General features: G+C 41.0%; 1 protein-coding gene across 2 annotated transcripts in view; it reads left to right on the top strand.

Moving 5' to 3' along the window:
• The first annotated feature begins 218 nt into the window (after positions 1–218).
• LOC119651896 (palmitoyltransferase ZDHHC6) overlaps positions 219–23,238 on the top strand; it is a 39,527-nt gene continuing 16,507 nt past the window's right edge. The window contains exons 1-4 of one of the 2 annotated variants that reach the window (XM_038055723.1): positions 219–455; positions 1,154–1,335; positions 22,024–22,105; positions 22,243–22,541. In XM_038055723.1, the coding sequence (XP_037911651.1) occupies positions 398–455; positions 1,154–1,335; positions 22,024–22,105; positions 22,243–22,541 (621 nt within the window). In that variant the 5' untranslated portion in view covers positions 219–397. Of the gene's footprint in view, positions 456–499; positions 709–1,153; positions 1,336–22,023; positions 22,106–22,242; positions 22,542–23,238 lie in introns of those variants that run through there. The other variant, XM_038055722.1, reaches the window with a different exon arrangement.

Genomic DNA, 23,238 nt, shown 5'->3' on the forward strand with positions numbered 1-23,238 from the left:
TAAGACTAATTCCAACTGGCCTGGCCCCATCATAATCTTCAAAAATTTCTTCACGCACCTGTCAGAAATTTCCCACGCATTGTCAACACCACAAAACTGCCGTCGAGTTGTCAACACCATTATCAGATGTTTGTAAACTTTCGATATCTATGCTCCTCTTTCTCATTCACCGGTATAGGAACAAAGTAGAATGAAACACGCCAAGAATCCTCAAACACGGAAAATGAGACATTTGTGCAGTCGCGCTGTAAATGTGAAAGTGTTCGGTTGCGTGAGTCCTGTGTCGTCGCGTTGAGTTGAGTCCTTCGGAGGATTCCTCGCTTGCCCCAAAATTCATTTTCTTTTCGGCCCTATCTCATGATCCGTGCATAATTGAGTAGACGAACGTTCGCGTAGAATGGCTTCTCTGACGGGCCTCCGCCGCCTCTTCCACTGGGGACCAATCATCGCCCTAAGTAAGTGCCGCGGGTGCAGTCGGGCCGGCCTTTCTCCTCAACACCTGTTACCTGTTTTCACATTTCCTTGACGTATCCTTCCCCCGTTCCCAACCGGAGCTAAGCAGCCAACTAGATTGGGAAGCGACAGCTGCTTGAACTCCCGCCAGCATCGTTATCAGCGCCCACTTCTATCAACAAATGCAAAATGGCACTCAATTACTGATTGGAGTCATCGCGACTATTCCTTGGCCCGTCCGCTTACTTTTCAAGGGTGAGAAACGTGAGGAGCTGGGACGGACTAAATTGCGTGCTATAATTGAAATTCTCTTGTTGGAAGCGACTTTCCGTGCAAAAACATGTGGGAGGTTTTCGGTAGACGCTTTTTGGAAGAACGCCCCGTGGTCCCCGGCCCGGTGAAAGTGCTCCCTAATCGTATGCTGCAGAATGGCACCGGCTCCGTGACTAGACGGTATTACTTCAGCCAGCGCAAAGAAAGCCAGTCCGGAAGTGTGGCTGCGACCGGGTCCATTTCGTCAGTCGGCGCCATCGCTTGTTACCCACAGACCCCGTAAACACCCAACTCCCTAATCGCGCCCATTACTGCGAACGCCAGTTACGGGCACGTAGCGTCAGTCGGTGAACCTTCGCGCGGACCTACATTTTACTCTGCTCTAGTTTGCGAGCTCCAACTTACCACAATCTCTCTCCGATTGCAGGCATAATCAAGTGTGTCACGTTAATGACCTTGTACATGAGTAACATGTGGTGGCCGCCGAACACGGTTGGCGGGCTCCTGAATAAGTTCCTTTTCCTGCTGCTGTCTTCGCTGACTGTTTTCAATTTCTTGATGGCCACGTTCACAGGAGCCGGCTACTTGGAACTCGGATGGAAACCGAAGGTAAGTACCGTTAAATAGTGACAAGTTGAAGGGGTAAGATGTGTGTGCATGCTACCGGTGCATTTGTTCATCACGCAACCATTTCCGTCCCTATACAAACAATAATGTCTAGTGAAAAAGAAATATCCGTTTCTCAGCAATAGAGGAAGCTACAGGTGCATAAAAATTGAATTCGGCGACACTTGAGGAAGTTACTTCTCAATAAGTTTTTTTTTTTGAGAATTGTGAGAATTCCGCACCAACTTAATGCTGGACCGGACCAAATGGGGAGCAACTCCACGGACCCCTCGTTTAGGGCTTGCACCCAAACTTTACAAAAATGTCAGGCGATGACGGCTTTACGGTTTCTTACCAAGGCGCTGCTTCCAGGGCAGAGGTGAGGCAGCGTCTGACGATTTGCCTCTGCCTTGGTAAGAGACCGTAAAGCCGTCATCGCCTGACATTTTTGTAAAGTTTTTCTCACAGTAGATCTACTATAGGCAGTACCCTTACAAAAATGACCCCACTTGCAAATGTGCTTGCAGAAGCTTATCTGTACACGCCAGAGACGCTAAACAAGGAAAAGGCATAATCTTCGACAAATCGTATTGGTAAGAGAGAGATCGGTGAGCTTTTGCTATTCTGGTACTACGGCGTGCTCACCCATATAGCAAAATGTTGTTTCACGTATTCACTTATACATAAGCAAAAACTTGCCAATCTCACCAATACGTTGGCAAGTCCGGGCGATATGTCAAACACAGCTGATCGGGTTTTCGGTACATCTCGCTCATGCTCAAGGGCAAAACAATTTGAAATCGTGTGTACTCGCACTGATTTCCCCCCTTGAAGGGCAAGGGGGAGTGAGGTAGCTGTCTAGTATCTAACTGTGGTTTTTCTACCTTGTAAGAGCGGTCTTCAAGTAGTGTGAGTGAGGTTTTTTTAGATTTAAAATTTATTAATAGACACATTTAGTTACCTAATTGTTAACAAAAATAAAACATCTTTTTAGAAAAAATATATATTTATTAACTGCTAGAGAACTTTGAAAAGTATACCATAAAATATTAATATTTTATTGAGCCACCTTTTGCCGCTATGACAGCTTCAATTCTGCGCGGCATACTGTCAATGCAAGATTGTACTTATTTCGGCAATTAAGGATGATGGTTCCGCATATGGTTTATTTTTTCTAGGAACTGGGTTTTGGTTGTGATCACCTCCTTAGCCACTTCCCACTTCTTCAGCTCCCACACATTTTCAATTGGGTTCATATCGGGGCTATTACGCGGCCAATCCAATAGAGGAATATTCTGCTCTTGCAAATAAGTTTTCACGGATCGCGCTGTGTGACAGGGAGCAGCGAATGGCTCCCCATTCGGAAACCACTCTCTGAGCTGGGGAACCAACCGGGTTTCTAAGACTTCTATATACTGATCTTGCCTCATAATGTCTTTTACCACGTACAAACGTCCAGTACCTTTGCCACTGATAACTGACCAGATCATAACCTTTGTCGGATGCTTCACAGTTTGAACAACGCAGTCAGGATTAAATTTTTCTCCAGGACGACGGCGCACAAATTGAGTTCTATTCTGCAAAACGTGCTTTCATCGCTAAAGCAGACCTATCAAAAATAGAAAAAATAAATATAATATATATATAATATAATATAAATAATAAAAGATCCTAAGAATCAGTAAGTCCAGGGTGCTTATTGGGGGATACGAACCCATACGCACAAAGGTGGCCTATAGTAGATCTACTGTGACAGTAGATCTACTATAGGCAGTGCCCACACTAAAATGACCCCACTTGCGAAATGGCGTGCAGAAGCTTATCTGTACACATCAGAGACGCTAAACAAGGAAAAGGCATAATCTTCGTCAAATCGAATTGGTAAGAGAGAGATCGGTGAGCTTTTGCTATTCTGGTACTACGGCGCGCTCACCCAATAGCAAAAAGTTGTTTCACGTATTCACTTACCCATAAGCAAAAACTTGCCGATCTCACCAATACATTGGCAAGTCCGGGCGGTATGTCAAACACAGCTGATCGGATTTTCGTTACATCTCGCTCATGCTCAAGGGCAAAACAATTTGAAATCGTGCATATTCGCACTGATTCCCCCCGTGACGGGCAAGGGAGAGTATGGTAGCTGCCTAGTATCTAACTGTGCCTGTAGTGTTCTTAAATGAAGACTCTTCAAGGTCCAGATCCAATTGGACTGACGCACCAACGGTTGTTTTTTTTTAACGGATCACATGTGACTGCTGTCAAACTGTCATATCGTTTTTATTCAGCATTCTGTGGAAAATTATTACAGATAGACGTACAGTATGCAAAATTCGTATTGGAACACCTATGATTTTACAGAAAAATGGTTTATTCTACGAGAAAATTAAATGATTTTAGCACAATTATATTTCTAATTATTTGCATTTGAGTTAAGACACTTTTAACACATAAAAGTTTTTAAAATAACAAAACCGGTTTTTCATAATGGGCTATAGATCATTATAGTCGAAGCAAAATTCGTATTAGAACACTAATGGTGCGACACTTTACGCTTCCAGGAAATGCACAATTTGCACAGATTGTGATGTTTTAGTTAATGATCGGCTGTGTATCGAGTTAGAGAATAGTTTTAAGTATAAAAATTACATTTATTTTCCATAAGTAGTTATACTATTCAAAATTTATCAAAATGGGTCGGAAGTCAACAGAGTTATCAAACGATGTTCGAAAATTAATCGTTAAGGGGGGGTAAGGTCAAATCGTACAAAAAAAGCCATGTTTTTGTGATTTTTTTTCTAACGACACAGTTAAAATTTATTTACTCAACCAATGGTACATTAAAGTATGACATTCGAAGAATGTTTCATCAAATTTTTACAAAGAAATATTAAAAAATACGGCAATGGCAGCAATTGTTCGGACGTGTCTCGAAAAAAAGTTGAATTGCGGTGCCCCTCATAACTTGGTGCTGGATCATTTGAAATCAAAAAATCAAAGTTCATTCGTTAGATAATAGTTTTCCCCAGGTAACGCTGTCGAGTTTTTTTTTTCCAAATTTTTTTCATTTTTTCGAACACTTTAAAGTGAAAAACACAATTTTGTGGAAAAAAATCGGTTAATTTGTTATTGCAAAATCAAAATTATGAATAAAAAAAAAAAAACTCGACAGCGTTACCTCGTAAATGATGTACAGAAATAGTGTTTAAAATTTCAAAAGGATCGGTGCAGTAGTTTTGGAGTTATCAGGGGCACCGACTTTGAAAACGTGAGTTGTGGGAAAAACGTTTTAAAGTTTTAATCACAAAAAAATCTAGTTAAAACGTTTATAAGCGAATTTTATCGACATACCTCACACTGAGTCATCAATGCCAGGTCCATAGAGGATGTTGCTATCATCGATGATGTCTAATGCATCTTTTTGCTCCTGCCTACGAAGAATCCTGCCTTTTTTGGTTTGTCGTTCAGCTTCAGCTCGGGGCGTTGGGGTTGGTTCGGGTATAGGTACAAAAATCCGGCAGGTATAAAAATACTCATAACTTCGTCAATTTTGCTCCAATTGACTTGAAAATTTAACACAATATTCTTCAGATATTACGGATTGAATTTCGAAAATAAAAAAAAAATGAAAAAAAAAAAAAATTAAATACCCTACCCCCCCCCCCCCCCCCCCCCCCCCTTAATTTGCATGAAAATGGGAAATCGCTCCGGGAAATAGCAACAATCGTTCAAAGAAGTCATACGACGCTTTACAACATAATCAAAATATACAAATCAAGCGGCAGGGTCAATAAGAAATCGCATAATCCGAATCGAATGCTTCTGACTCGCAGACATCAGTCCTTTCTTCTCCGTCAAATTCGAAAGGATAATGCCGTAAGTGCTGTAAAGCTAGCTGCCCTCCTAGAGAAATATTGTGGAGTAAGTGTAACAGCTCAAACTATTCGAAATTACATTCGCCGGCTTCAATTTCGGAGCAACGTAAGTGCAAGAAAACCTTTTATAAATACAGTAAATCGGAAAAAGCGAATTACATTCGCAAAAAGGTATTTAAATAAAAACTTCCGATTTTGGAAAAATGTAATTTTTACCGACGAATGTAAATTTAATGTTAAGTCGTCGGATGGTCGCATACGAATTTGGCGTGAACGAAATACTCGCCTCCATCCGAGAAATCTGCGACCAACCTTTAAACATGGGTACCGCTCATTAATGGTTTGGGGTTGTTTCGCTGCATCCGGCGTTGGAGAGCTCCACTTTATCGAAGGAAATATGAATGCCGCGCAGTATATCGACATTTTAAAAAAAAATCTGCATAAAAGTGCGAGAAACTTGGGCATTGAGGACCGCTACATATTTCAGCAAGACAATGACCCCAAGCATACCGCTTTAAACACTCGCTTGTGGTTATTGTACAATTGTAGAAAATATTTAAAAACCCCTCCTCAGAGCCCAGACATTAACTCTATTGAAAATTTGTGGTCAATTTTTAAACAGAGGTTAAGATATCATAGCATAAGAAACATCAGTGACCTTAAAACTGCATTACAGGAAGAATGAAAAAAAATTCCGAGAAACTTGACTGAAAAATTGGTGCAGTCGATGCCAAAACGACTAAGGGCTGTTATAAAGCAAAAAGGCTACCCAACTAAATATTAGATGTGTTTAAGAAAATGAATTTTTGTAATCCATTTTAGTGTTCCAATACGAATTTTGTTTTTGTTAAAGTATGAAATTATTATTTTTTTTTTGTTACCAAAATTTTTAGTTATTTTTATACAATTGAATAAATATTTTGCTTTAAAATCCAAAACACATTTTAATTTTTCAAAATTCGTGCGAATTTCGAAGGTTTAAGCAAAAAACTGTTAAAAACCTATGTGTTCCAATACGAATTTTGCATACTGTACACCCAATCATCCTCCAGCTGCCGTTATATACAAATCGTGGTGCTTTTCTTTTGCTTTGTGGAGTGCTTATAATTTCCAGTGTTTCTTTCCTATTTGGTGCCTCCACATCTGAGAGCGTCAGTTAATGCGTTGTTTTTACATATTAATTGAAATTAATATGGAGAAGGAAGACATCAGACATCCCATTGTCTGGGAAATAGTTAACGCAATCGCTAATTCTAACTTCGAGGAGATAGAAAATACTGTGATGCCCAGCTAAAAGTGGAATTATATTGATCAAGATGGCGCACTCAATAGCAAAAGCAGCCCTAATCAGCGGGAGAACCATAGTTTCATTCTTTGTTCAATGGGTGGTGCAGAATGGCAAGATGAACACCAGGCAACGTCCAGATTAAAAGGCACTACCCATTAAAATACCAGCTTTCATCTGAAAAAATAGTGTAGCAACTGCAAAGACTTTCAACAGACTTTACTCAAACCATGTATACAGCAAACCTTTACTTCGGAAGATTGGCAAACTCAACAATGACAATTGTCTAAAATGTGGTGTGCAGGAATCAATAGACCACCTTATTTTTGAGTATAGGAGGCACAGTGTGGCTAGGAACAAATTCAATTGGAAAGAGTTTTTCAACCCTCCTTTTTTAAAGGAAGGAAGCCAACACCAGATGGAGGACTTGATCAGCTTCCTAAAAGAATCAAGCTTCAGAACCATGCGTCTACTCTCACGTTTTATTTCATATTTCTTTGACTTTGCTTTTCGTGAGAAATTGTGAATTTCGCAAGCCACAAGACGTTACCTATACCAAAGCACCCTTCCCAGTTGATCCCATCCATCTCATATATCCCCTCTTTCATGTGCCTGGTTAAAATAGATGTAAATAAGTAGTACCGGTTTCAAATAAAACAAATCACTTAACTCTGCGTCTATATTATCACCAAAATTAATATAAGCTGGCATAATAACGAAACGTGAAGTGGCAAATAATTGAAAGTCTATAACAAGTATAATATGGCAATTAAAATCAAATTGGGAAAACATTTGAGTCTGGCAACACAGGGCCCACGTTTTCGTGTCTCCTTCGACACCACTAAAATGGGAACAATTTTGTCAAAAATGAAAAGTTGGAGGAGAAATGCTTGAGAGCCTTTCTTCCTCAAAACTATGTTTATAGCTTCGGTATTGTAAAGAGGATACCAACTTCCTTCATGAAGGAGGAAATCCTCGAAGGAATCACCTCCCCAATGGAAGATGTAAAAGTGAAACGATTAAACAGAAGAAATCCCGGGAATCCTGAGGAGTTTCTTCCGTCTAATACTGTGAAATTTATTTATTTATTAGATCATATTTTCCACAAAAACGCGAATAAAATTAATACTACAAGTGATTTGGAAATTGTAAAGGCAACAAATGCAGTGTCCGGATAGCTGAGTGGTTAGAGCACAAGGCTATCGTGCGGAAGGTCGCGGTTCAAATCTCACTGGTGGCAGTGGGATTTGTATCGTGATTTGACGTCTGATACCAGTCGACTCAGCTGTGGATGAATACCTGAGTCAGATCAGGGTAATAATCTCGAGCAATCGCAATGGTGACCACATTGCCTCTTACAGTATACTGTAGTGTACTGTTTTGGTCTTGAATGAAGTGCTCTAACACACTTGAAGGCCCTGATCCAATATGGATTGTTGTGCCAACGATTAATATTATTAAAGGCAGCAAATGGTATGGTTCCTCCAACATAATATACAAAGTCTTCGCAAAAACAAAGCGTTTCTTGAATATTATTCTAACAACAATCTTAATGCCAATATAGTGATATTCGCAGAAATTTTCAATAAGTATGAAAAAAGTAATAATTTCTCCATTTTTGGTTTCAATACGGTTGTCAAACTAAGACCAGACCTTTTTGGAGGTGTCATAATCTCCTGCAGACACAGCATTGCTTTCCAAAGAGTCCCATATCAAACAGACCATAACATTATCAAAGCTTCCACTAAAAACCTACAAATCAGCATCACAATTATTTGCGAATATCTTCCTTCCTCAACCAGTGTATCTACCTTTTGCACAGAAATCAACAGACTACTTCAATTTTTGGACAGAACAAACGTCCAAGCTGGTGATTTCAATGCACGTACCCAGACATGGGGTAACGCTATCAATTCTCCCAAAGGACGAGCTTTTTCAGTACTCTTCTCTGGAATAGAGTTTCAAATCCTTAATAATGGGAAACCTACCTACCACCATCTCGTCAACAACACATGGACACACCTTTCGGTCCCGGACCTAACATTAATCAACAACCCCAGCTTAGGTTGGATGTGGGGTACGTTGATGGCCAATATCAGCAACAGTCACCACAGCCCAATCTTAATTTCATCCACTTCTACGATCCAAAGGTGCCTACAGTCTAAAGTACGTAAAGCCATCTTTCACATTAAAAACAACTCTAGGAAACCAAAAGGCTTGTGGAACCCTTCTCTAGAACCTTTTTTCAACGAAAGTTTTTCGTTCCACATCAAATCTAAGGAGTTTTAGTTTATCCAAAAAAAGCTTTAGAAGAATGGTAACAAAAAGTCCGGGAGGCCAAAGGTCAACATTGAAACCCGAAAGTTGAGCAAAAATCCATTCTTCAAATCTTTCAAAATTCTGGACCTTCATCAAACTAATCCGGAGCTCTTCGCAGTAAACTCAATCAAAATTCTCATGAATGATGAATATAACGTCAATTACGTCAATTCAATGCCATCCACCGTCGCGCCTGCCTCCGTTTAAGCCTTTTTGGTATAGGCCAATGATGTTCTGGGCGTATGAGGCTATCCGGCCTAGCAAGATAGAGGAGAATATTTTATAGATGGTACTCAGCAACGTGATACCTCTATAATTGCTGCACTGTGTGATATCTCCCTTTTTATGTATGAGACAGATAATGCCTCGTTGCCAATCGTCAGGCATTGATTTGCTGTCCCATACCTTGAGCACGAGTTGATGATCCACTTGGCGTAACTGGTCGCCTCCATATTTAACCAATTCGGCTGTAATTCCGTTGGCTCCTGGTGATTTATAATTTTTTAGCCGATGAATTGCACGGACTGTTTCTCCTATATTTGGTGGTGGAAGTATTTGTCCATCGTCTTCAGTTGGCGGGACCTCCAACTCGCCGATGTTCTGGTTGTTCAGTAGCTTATCAAAGTACTTAACCCATCGTTCCAATATTCCCGTTCTGTCGGAAATCAGATTTCTCTCTTTGTCTCGGCAGGATGAGCATCGAGATGTGTAAGGCTTCATCCTGTTGACCTGTTGGTAAAACTTCCGCGCCTGGTGCGGTTGCTCCCTGCACTTTTCGAGTTCACAGACTTGTTGGTTCTCCCAGGCTTCCTTTTTCCATATGTGAAGACGCTTCTCCGCTCGACGGAGTTCGTGCCCACGTTCTTGCAACATTACTCGGTATGCGGCATTCTTCTGTTCCGTTGCTAGCTTACATTCATCGTCAAACCAACCGTTCCGACTCCTTTTTGCGGTTGGGGCCAAGTATGTTTGTGGCCGTATCAATGATAACGTTCTTCAGGTGGTTGTGAAGATTGTTTGTTGATGCTTCTTCTTCATTTCCCGGTGTCGCGGAGGACTGTGTTGAGGATGGCTTCAGTTTTAACTCTCACCTGATTATCAGAGGGGATTCTGGGTGGTGTTGTTATTTGCGCTCGGAGCACCATGCCAACGACATAGTGATTCGAGTCTATATTGGCCCCCCTATATGTTCTAACATTCATCAAGGCTGAGAAGTGGCGGCGTTAGATCTACTCGTGGTCGATTTGGTTGAAAGTGGTCCCGTCTGGAGAGGCCCATGTATGTTTGTGGACCGCTTTCCGCGCAAACCAGGTACTTCCAACAACCATTTCGTCTGACACTGCTAACTGAATAATCCGCAGTCCGTTACCATTTGTATTTTGGTGTAAGCTATGGGAGCCAACGTATCGCCTGGATACGGGCTCCTTTCCTACTTGGCTGTTAAAATCCCCAAGTATGATTTTGATATCATATCTGGGATCGAGGGTTCATTCTACTGCCTCGTAGAAAGTATCCTTCTCCGACTCTGCAGTTTCCCCTGTACGGACGTGAACGTTAATGAGGCTTATATTTCTAAACTTGCCTCGCAAGAGCAGAGCGCATAGCCTTTCGCTTATGTTTTCAAAGCCGATAACAGCAGGTTTCATTTTTTGGCTGACTAAGAAACCTACTCCGAGCTCATGGTTTACTGGATTACCACTATAATATATGGTGTAGCGGCTCTTCTCCAGGAAACTGTCTAACGCATCTCCTGTAACGCTGTTACATCAGCCCTGTATTGGGACACGGTATCGGCTAGCTGCTCAGCAGCTTCATCTCTGTACAGGGAGCGCACGTTCCATGAGAAAATTTGCAAATCGCTATTCCTTTGTCGTTGCCGGGTTCGTCGTTGTGTAATCCGTCCAGTCCGAGGCCCCTGTTGTGGCTTCGTTACAAGTTGTTTTCCGTGTAGGGTTGTCAGCCCTACGCAACCCTCAACCTGGAGGACCAGTTGGTACAATTTGTTCCGTTTTTAGGCGCGGGAGACTCGCCTTCATTCTTCTCCGTCTGCAGCTTTTCGTTAAGAAAGAGCTCCCAGCGGTCACCATGTGGAGATGGAGATAGGGTTTGGTAGTAGAGCTGTTGGTGTTGGTTCAGCAGGCATTTCCCAGGTATTATGCTCCATTGTGGGTACCAATCCACGTTTCACCCTGGGACTTATACTACCCTTTGACCACCAATGGATGTATGGCAACCATATATAGTTCTGACCACCGATCGAAAACCCTGGTTTGACGTAATATTTCACTTTTCTCGTATGATTGACAGTGACATTTATAGTCCATACAGTCGAAACGAAACGAAAGGAAGAAACTGTTTCCATTAGGGTAAATCTCTAACTGACTACAAACTTTTATAGACAGCTCTTGTTTTTATACTTCAATTTAGCCCACAATTTTTTAAGTATTTTGTACTATCTCCGCAACTCCAGGCAATATGATCTTGCGTTCTTTATAAACCCCAGCAAGAAATATTTTTGCTAATCACGAAAAGAATTCATTCGCCTGTTCCTGAACATTTGTTTCAATCATTCAGCCGATTTGGCTTGACAAATATATAATTGATTGAATGTCGCTGTTTATGAAATGTCCAACACTTGATAATGACTTGTTTCTAACGCCACCCTTCACTCGTTCATTTAAAATCCACGTGGATCACACCCATAATGAAGTACGCTCCCAACCCTAAAAGGAACAAAACATTTTATTACACTACGCCGGATAGAAACAAACAATATTTTCGTACTATATAGTGAACCGCTCCCCAAAAAATAACAGTATCAACCGCAATTTGGGTATGGCGCAATGGCGCTAGAGGCCCATAGAATGTCCTTAAAACGCCAGCTCTGCCACCCCAATTATGCGCCTACTTCTGCCATAACAAAATTTCAGTAGAAAATAAACAACGGTTAATTTATTGGGGGAAATATCTAACAAATCTAAGGTATTTATCTATCGGAACACAGTTTCCTGCCTGCTCACCGCTGTTTACAGTGGGTAATGCTAATCTTGATTGAAATATACACCCACAACAAGTAATTTACTATAAAGAGACGATCCTTTTTTGCAAGGCTGTGGATAGGTGACATTTTCAGACATATTGGCAGAGAAAAAACTACGGAACACGCAATACTCTGCTAAGAACTCGTTACTATTTAACGGAAACGGATTAGAGCATAATTAGCATTAAGTTGGAGTTATGAGGTCGTCTGTGGGTTTGGCTTTATGAACAGTCATCGATCGGATTTTTAATGTGTAAAAAGGCATCGAATTGTGCTTTTCGCCAGGGGATATAATTTATTTACATATGTCAGTAAACCGACGATACTTGCTCTTCAGGAAGGTGCTAATTGTTATAAATGTTAATTTCAATGTGATGAAAAAATAATACAATTCAGATAAGACAACGATCAACAAAAACCAAAACGATGAAATGATTGCTGGCGAATTAAAGATGGATAGCTTTCCCCGATTAAGTAACAACCACCACTGAATCCAAAGAGGTACATAAAAATGCGAAATAGGGTCCTCTGGCCTAGTGAATATCCATTGTTCTTTTTGCGGGCATAATCGTGGGTTGACCACCGCCGGCTGTTCCGTTAAATGTGCTGGCCCCAGTAAATTCACTGCAAAAATATCCTGACTAGAAAATCGTTTTCTTCAACCATGCAACTGGTTTCAGTCTTGCTGTAACAATGAGGTAACACCCCAGTTATCAGTTGAGACTAACACCTAAAGCCCATTTGAAACAAAGGCAACATCCTTACTATATTCTCGTCTTTTAGTAAGAAATATATCTAGCACACATCGTAGCTCGTTCGTCATCATAGAGCACCATCATCATACGAAAACATATCCCCTGTCGTTATATTTTCACGTCTTATCTATTTCCGGCGTCTTGAAAAATTCTATCTCAAATCTATGATGAGATGTCATGCGTTCTTTAGCACTATATACAGTGACGGTGGAAATCATAACACAAGATAATTTTTTTGTATTTATAGAATGAAAATTATCTAGAATTCATGATGTTGTTAAAAGAAACTGATAACATACTATCTTGATTGAGAAGTTCCCGGTATTTATTCAGAAAAGTGCAAAACTAAAAATAGAAATTTGTCCCTTTTAAGGCAACTTCCACCGACTGCGACGCACTTATATCAGCGTGTCTGGTAAGTCCATTAGAGCCATCTTCGATTTTTCCATTAACTCCTCTGGACAGCTGGAACTCTTTCCTCGTAGTGGGTTTTTTTGACTCTATTAAACAGAAAAAAATCGCGGAGAGCCAAATTATGTGAATTTTGATGGCTATTGGATGGTATCTGTTGCGAGTTTTATCAAAAATTTTAGTTAATAATAGCATTGTGCGATGATGTGCTCATCATGATGGAAAACCTACGAGTTCTTTGGCCCCAAATTCTTTCCCTTTTAAACGAATTGATTTACGTAAACTTCTGGAACAACACCATCGATAAAAGCTTGAGCATCGTCTTCTTTTTCAACTGAAAACTGCGTGTTTTTCCAGTCTCGGAAATCATATCTTCGTCTAGTAAAATCGACGCAAATCCAATTCCATTTTTAAAATTGAAAAAATGGAATACAAGCACACAGCCACCGCGGCAGTTGTTAAGCTATGATGCTTACAATTTGGAGCCTACCTAACCAAAAATCACTTAAATCGTGCCAGTAGGAACGCCACACGATAGTAACTTTGATCAAGGTTGCATGTTTTTGAAAGATTATGCAACAGAACAAAAAATTTCCTTTTTTTATTTTAAGCCCGTTGCACTGTCCCCTAAAAGCATCGCGGAAGACCGTTGAGGATTCTAGCCTGCGCCAGGTTTTCGCGAATATGGGAACATCTAAGAGGCATAGAATGCGCAGATCCCTTGGTGAAGAAAATCTTTCCAAAGTAACTTTGTCTACGGTCTGAGGAGGCCATATAACTACATATAAAAGTGAAGTGCAGGACTACCGAGGCCACCTTCACTTTTTCCATGTGGTAGTTTAAGGAGCAGTGTCCCATTAAAAGCCCTATCAGAGTGTTGCGGAACGAACAACTTGCGTGTCGGACGCACGCGAGTGTGAATCGTAGTGACCATAATATCCAAAAACAATTTTTGACAATGAAGATCGTTTTTCGGTGTCAGTAGGAGTTCGAACGTAAAGCAAGACGGGGACAATCAATGAAAACTGGTTAATGGAAAGTGCAAGAAAATCAACCTATCAGTCCAATTGCGTTGATCTTGCTCCACGTCATCGCGCGTTGAACTATTTTGTTTTGTTCTGAGGCGTGTAGTTTGTGTGTAGGGTAGCCGCTGTGCGCCATTGGACATTTTGATAATTTGTTTGATGATGCATTTGTTTGTCACAAAGCAAGTGTTTATGCCAATGAAATCGTCACAAGCACAAGGGAACGCTTGAGAAACATTCGAAATTGATTGATGTATTCGACGTTGGACACACTCCGCACGACTATGACCTGGACCTCATTCTCGATAACAAATTGAACGTCTTCTTCCAATGTTTGTTCAAAATAGCACGTTGCTCCGGCCTAAGCAAGCTCAGAATCGATCCCTATCAACGTACGAGCCTACTCAAAATTACTATCAACCTTAGGGAACACAAGCTTTTCAGCCACCAACACAAAATAACGTCAGCAGAAACCATCAACAACATCGACATCGGTGCCGTTTTCATGGGCCAGCCTGCATTCCAGGGGAAAATCGTCTGGACCTGGAATTTCGGGAGAATATTAAGCGAATCAAAATCACGACTTCAGATTGCGCCCATTCCGCGCCTGCAGTCGAGTCGGACATGTCATATGTATTTTTATTATTATTCAATTAGTTAATTTTTTATAATTTTTTCTCTCTCTCTAAAGTAAAGAAAAACGTCAGCCCGCAAGAGCCGAAACTGCCTCTTTCTGTTATCATAGAAAAAGAGAACGGCGCAGGATCGTTTTCTTCTTCTCGGCTTTCACTTGCGCGCTTTCTCTCTTGGCTTTTTCGATTCCGCTAACGATGTTCTCAGTAACTACCACGGGCGTGCGGGTACCGCCGTTGATGACAAAGTCAGCACCGAGCTGCTACAATTTTTGTGGCTGCAGAGGCTTCCGGAGAGCACACAGACCATCCTGGTATGTTCGTCATTGCGGACAAAATTCATGAGATCCACGTGCGAATCATGGGTGGTGAGGTGTCTCGGGACAGGTAGCTCAGTTACAGCAGATGGTGGGAGCATTAACTGCCATCGTCTCTGAGTTGGCAGAGGCCAACTGTATCTTGCATTCGGGGAGTAGGATTAGATCAAGCTCTAGGTTCACCTCCCGAAATGGGCGATCGGTTAGTAGGTCGTCGGCACCTTCGGCAAGTGCCGGGCATGTTGTATACCATCGTAGTTTCGCTGAAAAGACTTAAAAATATACCAGTCGCTACAATTTCTCACCAAGCAAATCAGACTTGCCGGAAGTTCTGGCGACTGCTACCCGAAATGCAGCACCACGTCACCTCACAAACAACGATCCCTTGAGCCGGCGTCGGCGGTCGAAGCCAAAAGTTTGGCGAGCTAGTCTGTCAGCCTGGTGGAAGCGACATCAAAAATGTTTCGTTCAGTCGATCAAATTTCAGCAGCAACTCGTGGCAATTAGCCAACTGGCTTCATATCGGCTTGCTATTTAATGTTAGAAACCAATGATGTTACCGGCATTTTTGTTTCAAACATTTTCTGTTGGAATATGGACATAATTTTTCCGAAATGTCAAACCATTTCCAAATCTGCTGGCTATTTGTCAACCAATCTCCACTTTTGGTAATTGCGACAGTATATTCTCAAAGATATTTGGAAACAAGCGTTGGAGCCACCTGATGTTTGCGAAGGAATTTCCAGAAGGACGCATGACCATATAATTGATCATCTCTCCACGCGCCAAAGGTAGGAAGCTTACGATTCTGCTTTTATTTGGAAGAACAGTACATATCCGCATGTTATGATGACCAATCATTTCATCCACAAAAGGTGGAACTCCTCAAAAGTTTATACGGTTGAGGGCTGCAGTGAAGTGCTGCTTCCACCTATTAAACCGCTCGTCATGATGATGAGTCTACCGTTAACATCCCTGACCGGGTCATGCTAGTTTTTTTCGCTATACGCTATCATTATTTGAAGCAAATTCTGCTTCCTTATCAACGTGAAAATAGATTCCCACTACGTTGAACTTCCCGAGAATGTTCCCAGAACTTAAGTGTGTTACGTTCTCTCCACTTCCAACGGCAATAACAGCCTTCGTAGTTTCGTAGTTTCGATCGATAGTTACTATAAACTATAGTATCATCATCTACCTTGGAAGCCAAAAGCCATGATAACCCCTGGATACGATACATTGAGGGAATTGAATCCCGCAAGCATCAGCACAACATTGGCAAGCAAAGAGTTGATTCGTCAGTAGTAGTAGAACATGCAATCGTGAAAAACCGCAAGGTGGATATCGGAAAGATCCATTATTACCAGAGTCAAAGGCGGTTGACAATGTCATTATAATAATAGTATTAAGAATCGATGGCGGAAGAATCCAGTGTTAATTTAGGCTCGGAAGTGTATTGATGCAACTTAAATTGGAACCGTATTTGTATCGATTTATTAGCACTTCACGCGTCGTAATTATTACCCTGATTTGAGTAATTTGGGATAACGAGCAATAATAAAGGTACGTTTTTCATGTAAATAGCATTGTTATTTTGCCCACACTAACTTTGTCTAGTTCGAGCGACGGGAAGTTCTTTATTGGTTGTACATACTGTGAAAATTCTCATCAAATCACCACTTTGTAAACTCATCACATCCTTCATTAGTGGAACGCTCTGCAAGCACCTCGTTATCTGAAGAGCTTTGAATTAAGGACATTGCAAATTTCATATGAGGATATCAACAACTCGTCAATCATCCGTTTATGAAAAGCATTTATTGATCCGCAACGATCCAGTATGGTATTCATGGCTGTTGAATGATTATGGAGGAGATGATTTTGTATAATAATTATACATGGACTATGCAAACTGAAATATATAATAAACAGAAAAGGGTTAGGTCTAGATCTCAATTCAGGAAAGTATGAAAGAAGAATGTTTTGTTTTCCCTCTTTAGGTCCAATTCAGACGAAATAATCGGTTGTTGAGAAAATTCGTCGAAGCACACTGATTAAAAATTAGGCAACTCACATCAAATCTAGATCTCTGGTTGATCACATTTGGCTCCTCGTTCGTCGAGGGACACACTGCTTGCATAAAGGAGAGTTAGGACATCACAATGGTATTAAGATAATAAAAAACAAACAGGTGCTGCAATTTAAAAACTGTCAGCAAGTGGGTCACGCGACAACCAACTGCCACCTAACCTGTCGCTGCATTAGATGTGATCAGGTTTATGGACCAGACGAATACTGTACGTTGCTATTTAGAAGTCATACTCTCCGCAGTTTTATTCTTTCCGCAACGAAATCGACGTCTGGGCAAAAATTACCAATAAATCACAATTTTTGCCACAAAAGAGCTCCACTCCAGAAAGAGTGAACGTCCTAGGCAACCACTCCCTACAAGCACACCACTGTATTCTCCATATTCGTGGCGAAATACGCCCTTAATTGTCAATCATTGCCTCCTCAATAGCCACTTTCCTAATAATTGGAAAAGTACTCGCATAACTCTCATCTCAAAAAAATTTAACTCAATTCATCCAGACAGCTAGAGGGCTATCAAAAAAAGTTGACTGATGTTTCTTCCAGGGCTGAGGCAACTCATCAGACGCTGCCTCACCTCTGCGCTGAGAGCAGGATGACCGAAATGGCTCAAAATAAAAAAAATAGAGGACTATCTCTACTCTGTCTTTCTCCACCAAAATTTTCGCGCAGACCATTAAATCCCTCATCGACGAGCACTGGGACTCCATAGCACTCTTCTTGAATTTCAATTCGTGAACCGAGCTAAACACTCGGCTGAGCACGCACTTCTTGTTCACGAGACTACCTAGGAATAAACGGCACTTCTATTGAAGGAACTAGGCTACATAATTCTCTGTGAAGAACAAAAATATTTAACAGGATGGAGTCATTTTCCCTCGCAATATTGGGCACCTATTACTATCGACATATTACCACAAAATGATTAATCGCAAATAATTGACACAATGGAGGTTTGGAAAAACTCTATCTCAGATGAGTCCTGTGCTATCTGATTAAACCTCCGGTTATATTATATGGTTGACATTTACCCTTATCGCAGCGGAATTCGTATCTTGACTGGATGTCGAATACCAATTTACTCAGCTGTGAATGAGTCTCTATGTCTAAATCAAATCAGCGCACATCTGGCCACATTGCCTCCTACTCGTCAGCCATCTTGGGATAGTGGATTCCACTGCATGGCGTGGAGTTATCGCCCTTCCATTCCTAACTTTCGCCTTCTGATCAACACGTCAACGGGTAACTGGCCTGTGCCCCTATGAAGTTCTTCGTTCGAAATTGTATCAAGCGTACCCCGATGGCACGTCGTAGAAAAGTGTTAACGAAGGTTCCGAGTAACAATCCCCTCCTTTGCAGCATAGGAGAAACCATTTGGCATTGGTGTTGAGATAACCGCATTTTGGCCAAGGTCCATGACTTGGTGAAAGAGCAAACAGATGTCAATGCAGTCGAGGTGTTAGAAGAAAAATGTCATAGTCCATTGAAGTCCTCCACGTCTTGCAGACAAAGTAACACGAAGAACGTCAGCGATAACGAGAAGAAGTAATATCGATGACAAAATGTAGCCTTGGTGAGCTCCTGAGAGTTTGCCTCGGTAAAGCATGTTACATTTTGCGCCAACAAATGTCGCTTTGGAAACAGAAACCAGCCTACTCTCTCTCGATTAGACTTCGCAGATATTCCTTATTAGATATTCAGGAGGGAGTACGCAAATATCGCTTGACTGTTGCCCCTTTTCGGAGTGATCAGCTCTCGGATTATTCCCAGCATTTCCGCATAAGTGTAAGATGCTGCTCTGCAGGAACTACAGCAGCAGGGACGAATAACTCTGAATAACCACCAAGCCCAGTGACTATTCCGTTTGAGTGCATTGATGGTCGCGATGATTTTTCTTCTGTTTGGAGGAAGTTGAAAACCGCACTGAAGCGATACTTCTTCCTCTTCAACTGCTCATTGTAGTGATCAAGCCAAAAGAGCGACATTTGTAAATGACACTGCTATCCTTACCGCGGAAAACAATAATACAGACGCAACAATAAAGCTATAAAAAGCTATTGATCACATTGTAGAATAGCCCTAGAAATGGAAAATCAAATAGACTTACATTTACTTCATTAATATAAAAGTCATCATCAACGGACAAGGCGTGAGGCAGATATGACACTGGATTCTAAGCTTAGCTTGAAAAGCCACATCGTGGGGAGGATTTCCCAGCTTACAAATTACTAATTTATAAGCAAATCCCAGAACCCATATAGACGTACGGCTTACAATTCGGGGCCTGTACCAAGCAAACTAACTTGAAAGTCGTACAAATTTTTCAAAACAATCTTAAGAAGCATAGTAAACGGCTCCTAGTACATAGGAAATGAGAATCTGCATAGGGATCTGAGAATCAGCATAGAAGATCTGAGAGCTGATAAGTGATTAGCGATTAAGTTTACATGAGAATAACGAACTCCAAAAATTGACAGATATCCCAATCTCAGTCGAGACGACTGTACTGTTTTCAGTCATTTCGCCAAACGACTTACTAACATAGAGGCCAACCTACCTTAGCAAAGTCAATCAAGGTGCAGGGGTTGAAAATAAGGTCTTCCCTCTATAAATGCGAAGCTGAAATATACAAATGGCTGCACTCATTGAGTGAAATGTTCCTTTATTTAGACCGGAATGTCACAGTCAATATCCTGTTCGAACCCGACTCCCAAGTAGTGAGGCGCGCCATGCGGTGTCGATAAGAATAACTATAACGCCGGATGCGTACTTCCGTCAGGCTTCCCCGAGTACAATACAACAGTGCCAAAATAGGAAGGACTCATCTCCAGAGTTCCACCATCTAACGTCACTTAACCTCAGCAGGTCCAGCTTGTAACGCTAGAACCCTCCCTCAAGTTGGATATAGCAAGCATTCCTGGGGCCCTTTGATACAGTTGTCGAGGAGCGCACGCACATTCCAAAACATTAGCTCCTGTTCTAATACGATAGCCGACGGTCGCTACCGGTAAGTATATCCTTATTCCGGGCATGTTTGACACTTCTTTAACAAGAAAGGTTCAAAATCTGCAAGTTGCTAGTCCACTGGTTCCTATTTTTAGTCCTCCTTCACAGGAGAATCACTTTCTTAGTCGGATAAAGATACAGTCGATTAATAATGAATACTAATACTGCTTAGTGGTTAGAGCGCTAAACTGTCGCAGTAGATGGTCGCGGTACAAACCTCACTGGGGGCAGAGGAATGTGTATCATGCTTGAATGTCGGATATCAATCAACTCAGCTATGAATGAGTACCTGATTCAAATCATGGGCAGCGCCATGTGAATCATATTGTTTCCTATAGTGCATCGGTGTGTGCCGTTACGATCGAAAATTAAGTGCTCTAACTCGCTTCAAGGCCCCGATCCAATCAGATTTTTGCACCAACAGTTATTATTATTAAAAAAGCCCCATCTACTACCTAAAACGCGTGGCTTTTAGACGGTCATTGAGACTACCATAATTCGTCCCTCCTCCTTTCTCAAATGGGTTTAAGACCATCTTTGGCGGATCGTTTCGGTGTTTGAACCTTCGTTGCAGATTCTGTTAATTATATATAAGGATCAGAGTATTAAAAGAAATGGGAAAAATAACAGAAACAAAAAGACTTAGTTCCTGGCACGCTTCCGATTTTACACTGGCGGCGCGATAAGTGGTTTGATGAAATTGCATGAAAAGTTAATATGATCCAAAACAAGTAAACATCAGACAAGCAATCTTGCTGCAGAGCTCTTTCGATTAAATCCATCATTTTTAAGACCACATGCTGAGAAATTCGTGATGGTACACCTTTCTTTCTCCTTTTCCTTAAGAATGACATATTTCGTTTTCACATTTTTACGCTCTAATCATATCGTGCTAAAATGGGCAATTATGCTGTTCCAGAATGTACAAATGTACATCAAGGATAGCCCATTGGACTCATAAAATATCTTGACTTCTCCACATAAGGCCGGTGTCTATTAACCGTCGAAAGTTGCATGTCGTTTTGAAATAAATTTTTTTTGTGACGGCGTAATTTTTTGGACAAGGATCTTGTGTTTCGCAAAAAACACTATGCATGAGTAACATCGAAAAGCTCCGGGGATTCAGGCCGGCAGTGGCGCAATATTTCAAATGATAATGATCAGTAGAGTGGAAGACAGACAGACTGTGCTGGAATCCCAGATAATGTCGTAGCCCACTTATATATGTATGTACATATGTTTGGAGCAGAAGGAGGACTCGTAAGTCAATAAAAACACATTCAGAGGAGCAAACTTTTTCGAATAATAGCCTTGTCCACCACACACTAACAATTATAAAATAAAAACCAATTATGAAACCGAGAACTAGCTTCGAGTTGAACATTATTAGGGTCCCATTACTACGTGGAATAAAACCATTTTCCACCTAGTTGTCCGAAGGGTCGTAACTGTGCCATTATTACATTAATAACGTCGTAAAACAAGTGCTATTGCACATATTCTTAAAAATCCATAATTCATTTATATGGCGGAATTACTACTGAGAGTCTCATGAAAATATAATCAATAGCAAATATGCAAATTCTCCAGTACAGGGAAATGCCTACCTCAAGTAAATTTACGCGCCCATAACTCTCCTTCGGCCCGTGGTCAGAATAACTGACCCAAGTAATTGTGTCCTGTACTAGTGCGCGTCGGCTCTGACATGCAAGCAATTAATTAAGCATGCAAATTGGATTTCCGGGTGAACTTTAAGGAACTAATTCACCGCAGGATATCCGATAAAATCACTACTCGATCTAATTGTAAGTGTAGACAAGGCTGTGACTAGCTGATTGAGTGCCTATGGAGGTGCCGGCGGTTAGCAAATGTCAGTCAATTATTCTATATTGCCGGAATTTGCCCTATCTACATGCTCATTTCTGTTTCTATTTACAGGATGAAAACGATACGAAGTTCTTACAATATTGTAGCGTATGTGAGGGTTACAAAGCGCCACGTTCTCACCATTGTCGGAAATGTAAGTATTTAACGACGTTGATAAGGACGGTTGCTTTTATGACATACGATTATCACATACATCGTTTCAAAATAAGCGTCCCGAAAGCAAAACACTAAAATTTACTTGAAATTCTGATACACTTTTACTTTCAACAGGTAATCGTTGTGTTAAGAAAATGGATCATCATTGTCCGTGGATAAACAACTGTGTTGGCTGGGCGAATCATGCATATTTCACCAGTTTTCTTGCATTCGCTGTTATCGGATCGATTCAGGCGTCTATCATATTAGTAGGATCATTTTATCGAGGAATTCATCGCCAGTGGTATTTGTATCATGGACAATTTCAGCTTGCTACAGTACATTTCGGACTTTGGAGCTTGATATTATGCATATTTAGCTTGGGGTTAGCGATAGGAGTTGTAATCGCAGTGGGAATGTTGCTTTATTTTCAAGTGAGTAACTGAATTTTATTACAATTTTCTCAAAGTAAAAATGTTTCATGTTCTAGTTTACTGGGATTTATGCTTTAGTTTACTAGGATTTGGATGGGTACTCCCCACTGTTCCAAAATTTGACAAAAGCAGATCGAAAATGAAACAGCCAATTGAAGTATGGCGGCCCAATTCTTCTACTGTGTCTTCTGGAGAAGAAACATCACAAACTAATAATCCATAAAAATTGGTCGCTAAAATTGTGTTTTTCAGCTAATCTTAATCAAAGTGAAAGTTAGTAGTCAGTATAATTCCGATTCAGCATATTATACAATTCAGATTCAATTCTAGTGGCCAGGAGCTACGCCTATATCACTTTGACTGGTCTGCTAGCTACTTGTTGTGGACTAGATTTTGATAGCATTATGGTTTCTATAATGAAAATTAAAAAAAATATCGACTAATGTACAACTAAATCCAAAAACTGCCTGATTCTGGCAACTAGAGAGATCTAAAGAGGAGGGATTAGAGAGCATAATTTAGACGACTTCTTCTTTTCTTTTGTCCCGTTTGGTGGCTGGGACAGCTTGTCTTGATTGAATGGTTCATTTTTCTCGGTCATGAGTTTGATCTCTGACGTGCAAAAGGAGGAGTTGAGAGGCTGTTATTGTCCGGATAGTCCCGATAAGGTCTCCAAGCCGATGACAATGATAGATTT

This window comes from Hermetia illucens, chromosome 3 (genome assembly GCF_905115235.1).
Source record: "Hermetia illucens chromosome 3, iHerIll2.2.curated.20191125, whole genome shotgun sequence".
Lineage (NCBI taxonomy): Eukaryota > Metazoa > Arthropoda > Insecta > Diptera > Stratiomyidae > Hermetia > Hermetia illucens.